Source organism: Polypterus senegalus, chromosome 2, assembly GCF_016835505.1.
Source record: "Polypterus senegalus isolate Bchr_013 chromosome 2, ASM1683550v1, whole genome shotgun sequence".
Taxonomy (NCBI): Eukaryota; Metazoa; Chordata; class Cladistia; order Polypteriformes; family Polypteridae; genus Polypterus; species Polypterus senegalus.
This window is the reverse complement of record NC_053155.1, coordinates 149,720,569-149,732,972: the sequence shown is the minus strand read 5'-3', so window position 1 is coordinate 149,732,972 and position 12,404 is coordinate 149,720,569. Positions and strand designations below refer to the sequence as shown.

The following is a 12,404-nucleotide window of genomic DNA, read 5'->3' as shown; positions in this document are numbered from 1 at the left end:
TGTTTCTAATATCCCAGTTGTCTTAATTTTTTAAATCATTTCATCACAAGAAGTACAGATACGCTCCTATGTCTGAATATCATTTCAAGCGGGCCTTGATTGCATAAAATTATACTGTATTGCTTATCAACAAGTTGTGTTAAACTAAACTTGTCGGACTTTTCAGTATAATGACTGCCATTCTGATGTTAGTATTAGCATTTTCTGTTTTTATAATAGTGGAAGTTTAAAAACACTCAAAGAGCTCACCTTCACCTGTTTATTCCTTTCATGCATATGACATACACTGTCAATGTTTTTATGAAGTTGAAGTGTTATTTGATCAACAAGTTTTTAAGGAATTAGTTTTTCAGTGAGCAATATAAAAATAATTCATTTTTGTTTTAATGTTAAAGACATCCTTTCCATGGTTGGTACAAACCTCATGCTTGAAACTGTCAAAACAGGTTTCTATCCACCTCAATCCTGTACTAAAAATAAATGTGCTCAGAAAATAAATGTACAGCCAGTAGTTTTTGGTAATAATAATAGTAATAGTAATCTTAGTAATATTTAATAACATCCATTTCATGGTTGTGAGGGTCAGAGCCCTATCCCTTTAGCACTGGCTACAAAGCAGTCCTGGTCATAGAACAAGTCCACCATAGGATTCATTTATATACACTCATGCAGATTCAATATAAAACTTCCAGCTAACCTAACTAGCATGTCTTTGGGGATGTGAATGGAAAACTGGGGTATTCCTAACAAAACCCATGCCCACATAAATGACTGGGTGCGAGTTTTAAACTGTGAATTCTATCTACTGTTGCACTGTGTCAACAATTAATAACAGTCGTAATCATCAACATGTTCATCATCAACACCCTGTGATAGTCTGGCATCCTGTCTAGAACTGTTTCCTGACTTGTGCTCAGTGTTGCCAGGATAGGCTCCAGCACCCTGCTATGCTAAATTGGATTGTGCAGGTTTGAGTGTAATATAATAATAATAATTAATTTAGGCTTATTATGCTATTTCTCATGCTTTATCACTAATAATAAAACAAAATACTTAAAATGTTTGCATGCCTCCATTATCAATTTTGGTTGCCACATCTTATTACCTGTAATGTTATGAGCACTATTATGAAGTACTTTCCAAAGCAATTAGCTTGACATATGTACATTTCTGAATTTCCTGACCACACTACTTCAAAATGGCTATTATAAATGTCACTGTAAATTTCTGAAGTTTCATACTTTATCTGGAGAATGTCATAATGCTAAATTTAAATTAACTGTAAAAAGTGCTGTTTGTAAAGTAAGTTTTTTGGTGGACACTGCTATGGAGATAGTCATCATTACCTCTGAAATGGAGTAAAGACATTCAAAGTATGTTTCCCAGATGACTCTGTGATGCATAAACCTTTATGACAATGATGTACAAATATGAATTTATCTATTTGTCATTTTAATACAGAAGAGTATAGGATACTTTACACACTTCAATGTTTGTCATTCATTGGTTGGTTGGAAGGGGTAATGGATTGAGGGCATGCTAAAATCATGGGTGATGTATAATAGGGGATCCAGGGTTTTATAAACAATTGTTGTGGTTTCTTGTAAGCGTAAATGCACAGCTGTTATCTACTTTGTTTCTGCTGTAAAGTTAAAGCCTTCATTATCTCCACAGGCAGCAGAAGGTGTCACCTTCATTGGACCAGACACACATGCTATTCAAGCAATGGGAGACAAGATTGAAAGCAAATTAATAGCCAAGAATGCTAAGGTCAACACCATCCCTGGCTTTGATGGGGTGGTCAAGGTGAGAAATTGCTTTTGGATACACCATGATAACTAAATTTGTGGGACAAGTTTTAAGAGTCTATGTCTTGGGAATACAAAAAAGTATGCTTTTGTGTTTTTATATATGTATATTCTATTATAGCCTGGTTTTTCTGTTACACACTATCATTCCTGGTGGAAAATAGATCCTATCACATTAAACCACAGTTTGATCTTTATTGTGTATTATCATTTTTGTAAAAAGTCACAGTAGTACAACAGGTCTTGTTTTATTATAACTGTAACAAAATGATGATATGAAATATTACTTAAGTTTTGTTAGTAATTTATTTTAATAACATAATTGTTAAAGAATATTCTGTCTGACTACAATAATTGTTGTCAAGGACAAATATTGGAGAAAATCTAAAACTGCTAAATATTTTCTTACAGTAGTAAAATTTTCATGATATAGCTCCAGGTGGCGCAAGATAAAAATTGTATGAATCTGAATGAGTGGGGTAGACAAATGAAGGACAAATATTGCAGATACCATGATTTTTGAATTTTGGCCAAGTTTCAGACTTCATTCAGAATATCATTAACTCTTTTGTGAGCTGCTCTGCATCTTGATTATGCCAAAGTTTTTTTTTTTGTTTTTTTTTTGGAAATAGTAAATATCTCTGAAAAATCCAGAAAGAGAATGAAGGAAGCTTAGACATTTGTGTTACACTTGTACAAAGTGAAGCAAATGAGAAAGAAGGAAATTTACACATGTACCATTCACATGTTGTAAATGAGAACAGTGTGACTAAGATAACATAGAAAACTAAAGTGCGGTGCCATCTAGGTTGAGGAACAAACAGTTAGGAAGTTGTAAATAACTGCTTGAAGACATTACATCAGTGGGTCACATTAGCAACATCAATAAAGAGTTTCTTTTCCTGTACACTACAGAGTTAGGCATCAGTACTGTTGATGGATATGTACTAGAAGCTGAGGAGAAACATATTGAAGATAATTATATTTAATGTCTAGAAATACCAAAATACTATAAAACTGAAAAGATATCTCCCCATATTGAACCACAATTGCTGTTCTAACGTGTGCTCACTTTTATGCTTATTTTTATACATCTTCCATTACAGAACTGTTTCAGGATTTTGTGTCCCTTTATTTTTATATTAATGATTTATAAACCTTTAATTTGTGTATGTGAGTTTTATTTTTCTCAGCTTGTCTTATCTGCTATAAATAAACTCCCCAAAAAATCAAATTAGTTTGTTTTAGTGGCTTGCTGTTAAAGGTACATTTCAGACAGTCATTGTAAATACTATGATATGGACATTATTGCTTTTGTTTTACTTTAAGTATTGCTGTTTATCAGTATTCATTCAGCACTGCTTGTATACTTTTTCAGAGGACTTTAATTGTCTGCATTCAGCGTTTTTAACACTTCCTGACTGAGTGGCTATTAAATGCAAGTATTCTCGCATAACTGTTGCATGTAAGAACAAAGGACTTTCAATCCAAATGTGTGGAAACTCCTAACATTCCACTCATTTACATCCTTTAGAGCAAATAAAAAGGTTGGGAGGTACATCAAAAAAACTATGCCATAAAACCACATACATAATTAAGAGTAAAATATTTTAATTTCACACATATTAAAATATCGAAATTATTATGATTTTGGTAATCTTGCTAGAAAATATATGTCTTTTTGGTTTGCCTTGTATGTTTTTCCTTAATAGGCATTGATCAATTGTAAGCTTCCTTTAAATAGTCTTATACTTAATTTTGCTTTAATCTGCAGGAAATTAGAAGCAATTTATGTTTAGCACAGCTTTCAGAATAAGTTGTTGTGAAAAATTTAAAGCCTATCAGGTTTCATTTTAACGTTCATAAATCAGCCCCTACAGATTTATACACACTTAACAGCTGGTATTTTTGGCAACTTTGTTTTCATAATCCTTTTCAGATTTTTTTTTTTTAATTTTAGAGAGACTTTTCATAATATTGGAAAATGCTATATACAATGGGTTTGACTTTCTGGAAATTTTCCCTCTCTGTGGCATTCATTTGTTGTTACAGGTAAACATGGCAAGTTAAGCAGTATCCTTATCCATTTTTGTAGCCATTTATTCCTTATCTTAAACCTATTTGTTCACAAAAGATGTAAATAAATAAACAGATGCCTTTAATATATGAGTACAGCTAGTATTCAAAAATGAAGCACAATGAGAGTATCAGATGAAGGTAGGAATAAAGGATCTTTTTATTACATTCAAGATAACCATTTAAGCAATGATTTTTGCCACAGACAATAACTGGTCATTATTTAATTTATTCTTCCCCTTTTTGAGATACTCCACTTAAAGCTAGCTTGAATTAATATGTTCTTTTATTTATTTAAGAATTTGTGATGTAAAACTGGCAACAAGGGTAATCCTGATAAGGGAAAACATTCATGTTTTCACATATTTTATAATTCCAAAATTATACATTTCTTTGTGTCGCTCAATTTTGTTGTATTTGTTTTTCTTTCAGCAGCTGTTGCTGTTTAACTTCAACATTTCTAAATAAGAAAATAATAGAGAGTATGCTCCCCCTGCTGGCAGAAAGTGGGGCAACCTAACAGTCAATGCTGCTTCTGATACTGTTCTAATTTATATTCTGTTTTTAATAGTAATCTATATTTTTCTTTCATATCTATAATATTTAAGCCTGCACTTAAATTGTCTGTATGGCTGTGATTGCATAGCATCATTTCATTTCTTATTTTTAAGAATATAAACTAGAATGAAGAAATGTAATGGTTGTCATCAATAGCATTAATTTTGTCAAAAATGTAGCTAAAAATGAGAACCGATTTTATAATCAATTAATGATAAAGACAATTACAACAAAATGTTTAACCTTTTCAGCAGTGTTCCTGTACTAGATGTATTAATACACATTTCCATCTTTTCCATTTTATAGGATACTGATCAAGCTATCAGTATTGCAAGAGAAATTGGTAAGTTTTTTATTGTATTTTTTTTCACGTTCATCATAAGTGAAAAAGGATGCTGTTCAAGCTAGTAAAATGCTTATTTAACTAGTTCCTTGAACATTTTTATTTAGCAAAGGTATATTCATTGTGTTTTTAATAAAGTATTTCATTGTACTGCAGTAGTTATCACAGATTTAGCTGTCTTTTTAGTTAGTATCTCTTTACATTTGGTTGTTATATATATATATATATATATATATATATATATATATATATATATATATATATCTGTGAGTGTCTGTGTATATATGTATGTATAATTATATAATAATTTTTTGGCAACACATGGAATGGATTGGTTTTCAATCCTAGTTCTTTAGTGTGTTTAAACAAACGTAATTGAGAGTGATGCTACATGCTACTTTCATCTGTACAATTTGCTTTTATAAATCAAGGAACAGTGAACAAATTATAAATATAAAGTTTCAATAATCTTTGAAAAGAATTAATGAAATTCACATGCTGCTGCTTCCTTTTTAAAGGGATACTGGTGTACCGTTTTGAAAATGATTTTAATAACTGGTTATTGTCTTTGGTATTATATTGGACATATGGTCAGCTGTCATGTTCACATGACCAAATGATCAAAGTATGAACTTCTGTCTAATTGTTCCCCACTGATAGGCTACCCTGTCATGATCAAGGCCTCAGCAGGTGGCGGTGGGAAAGGAATGAGGATAGCCTGGAATGATGAAGAGACCAGGTGAGACCCTGTCCAAAAATCACATCTAAAAAAAAAAATACTGTGCTTAATAAACAACATCAGTTCTGTAATATCCTGATAGGAAAAGAAGCTTAATAAGCTTTGCAGCGTATACAGTATTTGTATTTTCTACTATTTAAAGTGCCAAAAAGTGTTACTGGCATTATTTTATAAAAATAGATACTATACTAGTATGAAACTTACCTTTTTTGAGGTCTTCTTTAAAGAACCAGATTTTGGCAGTTTAAATCTGGCTTATATGAATATTATTAAGATTATTTGTTGCATAATAAATGTATTTTAGTCAGAGTATCGTGAACACCATTTTCAGAGATTAAATTGTTAATGTGTTTTTTTCTTTTACCTTAAAGTTCTTTAAAGTTAGTATAATTCCATACAGGAAAAAAAACCGAATTGATGCAGCTGGTTATGGTTCATTGTGATGTTACTTAATGAAGTGACAACCCTGTTTGCAATTCATTCATAATGAAGTACTGACCCACCTTTGTTCTGTTTAGTTTCTAGTTAGGGTGGGTTTCTCCATTTCTTTCTTTGCTGCTTTCAGATTGATATATTTCTAGCAGCCCACATTTATTGTTTACTGTGATGGATTTACATTTGAATTCAATATTTATCCTTATAGACTTCTGTATTTCCTCTCAATTAGCGTATTTGCTGCTTAAGAAATTATAATATTTACTTTGAGATAATGTAGACTGTAAATTCCCACCAATACAAAAAAAAAAACACATGAACATTAAGACAGAAAGGTGAAGGGTCTTAGGGTGGTACTGTGGCCTTGAAGAGGCAGATGACTGGTGTGAACAGAACCCAGCAGGCATGTTGTTTTTGTTTACACTGTTGGATGGGGTGCCGTTAGACCAAACTGCTGGCGTTGCTTCACATGTTCATGAAAATAACTGGAATGCCATTCACTCCTGTTTGTCACTGTTTACGCAAAGCCATCTCTGTTAACAGATGGTCTCGTTTCTCAGCTTTTCTTGTCCCTCCCCCTCTCTGCCTTTTTATTCCTCTCCTGTAATGTAGGCCTACTTGAAGAAGACCCTGTGTAGATGAGGCATTGAAATGACAAAAACTTGCACCATTTTAGAAGAGTTTAGTATCAGTTAAAGATAGGATTTCCCCATTTGCATTTATATACTCTATGTTCTAACTTAAGAGTTTTAACAAATTTGTGAGTGTGAATTTACCAAAATTTTTAAGTGTTTCATAATTAGATATACAATTTTATTTTTTAATTACCTTAATCTACTAGCTTGGGAAATTGAGGCAAGGATACGCAATTAAAGGAGTGTTCAATAGGACTGTCTGAAGACTGGTACTCATTAGCCTTATCACTAAGGGAGACATACACTTTAGAGAAGCCTGATGAAAGAATTGGTACTTCAAGGAGTTTTGTAGGCTCTGGTTTGCAGGGGCATTAGTGACCACTGGAGTTAATTCTAACCTTGTGGCCATATAGCAAAGCATGCCTATCTCTGACTCTAAAAGATATTCTTGGGCTTGGTTAGGAGCCCAAGCCCTACATAGAAATTTAAAGTAACTTCACTGCCAAGGCATGGTGGAGTTTGAAATTTGAAGGAAAGTTTAGGGAACAATGTTGAGAAAATGCCATGATCATGAAACATGCATGATATGAGAAATGGATTGCTTTGTGGTACTTGAAAGACTGGCAAGAGGATGAGCTCTTGCCTCTGATGGACCTAAGTTCACAGCCCATTTAGACTGGTCTAAGTAGACAATAGGGCATTTTCCTTTATTTACTTTGTGCTTTGTTTTGTCCCTTGCTATCAATTCCTTCATTTTATAATCACTTACAGCGGTGTGAAAAACAATTTGCCCCCTTCCTGATTTCTTATTCTTTTGCATGTTTGTCACACAAAATGTTTCTGATCATCAAACACATTTAACCATTAGTCAAATATAACACAAGTAAACACAAAATGCAGTTTTTAAATGATGGTTTTTATTATTTAGGGAGAAAAAAAAATCCAAACCTACATGGCCCTGTGTGAAAAAGTAATTGCCCCCTGAACCTAATAACTGGTTGGGCCACCCTTAGCAGCAATAACTGCAATCAAGCGTTGTATAACTTGAAATGAGTCTTTTACAGTGCTCTGGAGGAATTTTGGCCCACTCATCTTTGCAGAATTGTTGTAATTCAGCTTTATCTGAGGGTTTTCTAGCATGAACCGCCTTTTTAAGATCATTCCATAACATCTCAATTGGATTCAGGTCAGGACTTTGACTAGGCCACTCCAAAGTCTTCATTTTGTTTTTCTTCAGCCATTCAGAGGTGGATTTGCTGGTGTGTTTTGGGTCCTTGTCCTGTTGCAGCACCCAAGATCGCTTCAGCTTGAGTTGACGAACAGATGGCCGGACATTCTCCTTCAGGATTTTTTGGTAGACAGTAGAATTCATGGTTCCATCTATCACAGCAAGCCTTCCAGGTCCTGAAGCAGCAAAACAACCCCAGACCATCACACTAACACCACCATATTTTACTGTTGGTATGATGTTCTTTTTCTGAAATGCTGTGTTCCTTTTACGCCAGATGTAACGGGACATTTGCCTTCCAAAAAGTTCAACTTTTGTCTCATCAGTCCACAAGGTATTTTCCCAAAAGTCTTGGCAATCATTGAGATGTTTCTTAGCAAAATTGAGACGAGCCCTAATGTTCTTTTTGCTTAACAGTGGTTTGCGTCTTGGAAATCTGCCATGCAGGCCGTTTTGCCCAGTCTCTTTCTTATGGTGGAGTCGTGAACACTGACCTTAATTGAGGCAAGGGGGGCCTGCAGTTCTTTAGACGATGTCCTGGGGTCTTTTGTGACCTCTCGGATGAGTCGTCTCTGCGCTCTTGGGGTAATTTTGGTTAGCCGGCCACTCCTGGGAAGGTTCACCACTGTTCCATGTTTTTGCCATTTGTGGATAATGGCTCTCACTGTGGTTCGCTGGAGTCCCAAAGCTTTAGAAATGGCTTTATAACCTTTACCAGACTGATAGATCTCAATTACTTTGTTCTCATTTGTTCCTGAATTTCTTTGGATCTTGGCATGATGTCTAGCTTTTGAGGTGCTTTTGGTCTACTTCTCTGTGTCAGGCAGCTCCTATTTAAGTGATTTCTTGATTGAAACAGGTGTGGCAGTAATCAGGCCTGGGGGTGGCTACGGAAATTGAACCCAGGTGTGATACACCACAGTTAGGTTATTTTTGAACAAGGGGGCAATTACTTTTTCACACATGGCCATGTAGGTTTGGATTTTTTTTCTCCCTAAATAATAAAAACCATTATTTAAAAACTGCATTTTGTGTTTACTTGTGTTATATTGACTAATGGTTAAATGTGTTTGATAATCAGAAACATTTTGTGTGACAAACATGCAAAAGAAGAAGAAATCAGGAAGGGGGCAAATAGTTTTTCACACCACTGTAAGATTTTTTTTTAATTTATTGAAATCCTCTGCATTATTCATAGTGAAGAGGAATGTCATCTTCACTTTATGAAGTATCTAAGGAAAGATAACTTTGCTATATGCACTGCTGGGTACATTACGGTTAGCAAATAAAGAAAAAAACATATTAGAAAGAAAGGGCATCTATAGAGCTGGGACATCTGCATGAAAAATGCCATTATGCTATCATACCAAAAACTGCTAGGATGTTTTCTAAATTCTTCTAAACGATAGCATATGTATTGATTATAACTACTTTTGTGAATTAACTGTTCCCATCTGTAAAATATGGTATTGTTTAATGACACACTAAAACCTCGACCAGTGGGATCACAAATAGTTGTTGTCTTTGTCAAAATGTCTCTTAGATCTTTGTCAAATGTTTTTCTTTACCCTTTGCATTTTGTACACATTTTATTGCTTTCTGTTTGGTGCATCTTGCAATTACTATCTGTTTTTTCCCCCTATTTTGAGTTATTGATACTGAGAGAGAAAAGAAGGAGTAAAAATTCAAAATACAGTTTGCAGGTGGTAACTGTTTGATATGTCTGAACCTGAAATGTTACTAAAAGTCAATTTTTGTATGAATTCAGCAAGGCCTTGATAGCAAATTTTACTCATTAATTTCAAGTGTCAGTCAGTCATTCTCCGACCCACTATATCCTAACACAAGGTCACGGGGATCTGCTGGAGCCAATCCCAGCCAACATGGGCGCAAGGAAGGAACAAATCCCAGGCAGGGCTCCAGCCCACCTCAGGCTATCAAGTGTTGATTGGTTTAAATTATAAATATTTTATAAAAATAGAGTACATTTAAAGAAGTTTTTAATCATATGTTTATCGTTCATTTACTCAATAAAACTATAATCAGAAAATTACAATTGTAGTTATTCATTGTAATAATACCAAAATTCTTGGCAATCGATTTAATTCTGTCCACGCTTTTCAGAGTAAGTTTTAAGTTTTTTATGACAGTTTGTAGAATAGCACCTTGAGCTACATTGTTTGGATGAAAATGTGCTATAGAAATAAATATCGTTGTTGTTGTTGTTCACACTATATACAGGTGATTGAATTGTTAAAATTTTGGAAGTTTCTTATTCTAGCATCTCATATGGTTTATGAAGTTGTACTAAGCCAGCATTTCTATAACATCAAACAGAGATGCATTAATTTACAACACATTTAGCTCTGTACCTGTTATTACAGTATGTAAAACCTCAAAATGGTGATTTCCCATTTAGAAAACTAAATTCTGAAAAGAAAAAAAAATCATTACAATCTTGTTTAATAAACAAATTGGATACACTTAACATAGGTAGTTAATTTAAATAGTTATTAAGAAGGTGTATTTTAAGCAGTATGCAATTGAAGGCATCTTTACCTGGTTTCCTTATGGTAATATTCAGTTTAGCAAAAGTTAAATACCCCTATAATGTTTGGTGTTTACATTGTTTTTACTTTAAAGCTTACAAAAAAGAAAAAAATGTTTACTGGTTAAGTTGTAGTGCAGTTGTTTTCATTCATGGTAATCTATGCCAAGCAGTGGCAACCTAAATCAACAATACTAGTTACCCACTCACTGCTGTTCATACTATTCTTTTTCTTAACTTCACCTTAACTTTGTAAGTTGTTTTGCAGTGCACACCCGTACTACTGAAGTAAAAAGCAATGAATTGTGGTAGGCTCTTGGTTGTCCCTCTAAAGAATTTATTTTACATTGAAATGTTATAAAGCCAAACTGCAATAAAAAATGCAGGATGTTCTTGCAAAATATTTAATCAGCAAACTCTGCCAGCAAAAGTGTACAGAACCTTCTGCATCCAATTTCCACTCAATGTCTAAATAATTCAATGCATTGTATGAGCTATACTCCACCTAAAAGACATTTTACATATCTTTAACATTTATTGTTCAATCTGATTGTACACAACTATTCAAAATGAGTGAGGAATTCAGAATTGTTTTACAGTGCACTGCCTGCAGCCACCTACATGAGATTGTATTGTTTCAGAACTTTCTACAATGCAACCATACTAGCTGGAAAAATGCCATTTGGAGCAGTGAAAGCTTAAAGTATCGTGAGGGCCATTTGGATGTTCGTTTTATTTTTTTGAGTGCTTTACTGTCTTACGGTGGTAATGGGTGATAGACTGATATACTCGTAGCAGTGTACCCAGGTTGTTCATAGGCTGATCACAGCATTACCTTTTGTTTTTGCAAATTGGTTACACAGCAGACATTATGGAAATTGAAAAAGACTCTGGTTAGTGCATAGTCTTTGTGGCATCTGCATTTTCAAAACATGTCCAAGTGGGTTTTCCTTAGACTTTCAGTAGATTTGCATATGTACTAAATTAAAAGGCATTGGGCCTATTGAGAATGTATGTTTAAAAAAAAAATGTAATTTCCACTTGTGACCTGCAGTGAAGGTGGTGCTGTGTGGGTGAATAAGGGTGTTAATGTATGGGTCTAAGTGTGCCCAGCAAATAAAATGCTGCCAATATAGGCTTTGACCAGTGCTACACAATTGAAATATTTTTTTACCAATAACGGCACACTGCACAATAATGTGAAGTGAATACACTTAACTTGAGCATTCGTAGTTTTCATACTCTTTCTCTGGGCATTTAGCATTTGTTTGCTCAGAGGTTGATGTGCTTGCTGCTTCCTGAGCAACTCTTGATTTCTTCACTTTAGCGGCCCGCTTCTTTTCTTTTGTCGGCATCTTTTCACATTAAAACTGATTAAGTCAATGTTTGTGTTGCAATTACTTAGTAAGTTTTGTTTATTTTTTCACTTAAGCTGGCAAATAAGTCTTCAATATGCCTCAAGAATGATTTAAGATATGAAGTGGTAGGGGAAGTGACAACGAAGGTGGTAGGGAATGAGAATGGCGCCTGTACGCATGTGTCGCACAACCGCTCTGCTGGCCACTGCCGAGAATTGATTCTACAATAAAATAAAATAAAAAGAGAAATAACATTGGAGGCCAATCATCACCCTGAAAGCGGATACTATATGTCACGTTGTATATGAGTACCAAATTTCAGGTCGATAGGTCAAATGGTTTGCGAGCTACATGTGATTTAAAATTCTTGACAGACAAATGGACAGCCATGGTAGCATATTATATAAGAAGATAATTATTAGAACAGAATCAATGAAGTACACAACAACAAAAAAGAGGAGCAGCATTGTAAATGAGGTACTAAACATCCACAGCCAGGTCAATTGTATATTAATATAATGAAACGGCAGGCTCACCTCCACAGGATAACTGGGTGTTCACATTGAATGAGGTCTGTCGGAGAATGGTGGCAAATTACAAATGACTTTGTGAAACTTTGGTTTAGTTTCAGTTAGTGTGAATTAGAAAAATATGTTAGCTGTTTCTCTGGAAGTCT

At 34.2% G+C, this 12,404-nt stretch overlaps 1 protein-coding gene across 1 annotated transcript in view; it reads left to right on the top strand.

Moving 5' to 3' along the window:
* pcca (propionyl-CoA carboxylase subunit alpha) overlaps positions 1–12,404 on the top strand; it is a 644,470-nt gene that overhangs the window by 186,375 nt on the left and 445,691 nt on the right. The window contains exons 7-9 of the mRNA XM_039744810.1: positions 1,675–1,806; positions 4,749–4,785; positions 5,446–5,524. Of these exons, the coding sequence (XP_039600744.1) occupies positions 1,675–1,806; positions 4,749–4,785; positions 5,446–5,524 (248 nt within the window). The remainder of the gene's footprint in view (positions 1–1,674; positions 1,807–4,748; positions 4,786–5,445; positions 5,525–12,404) is intronic.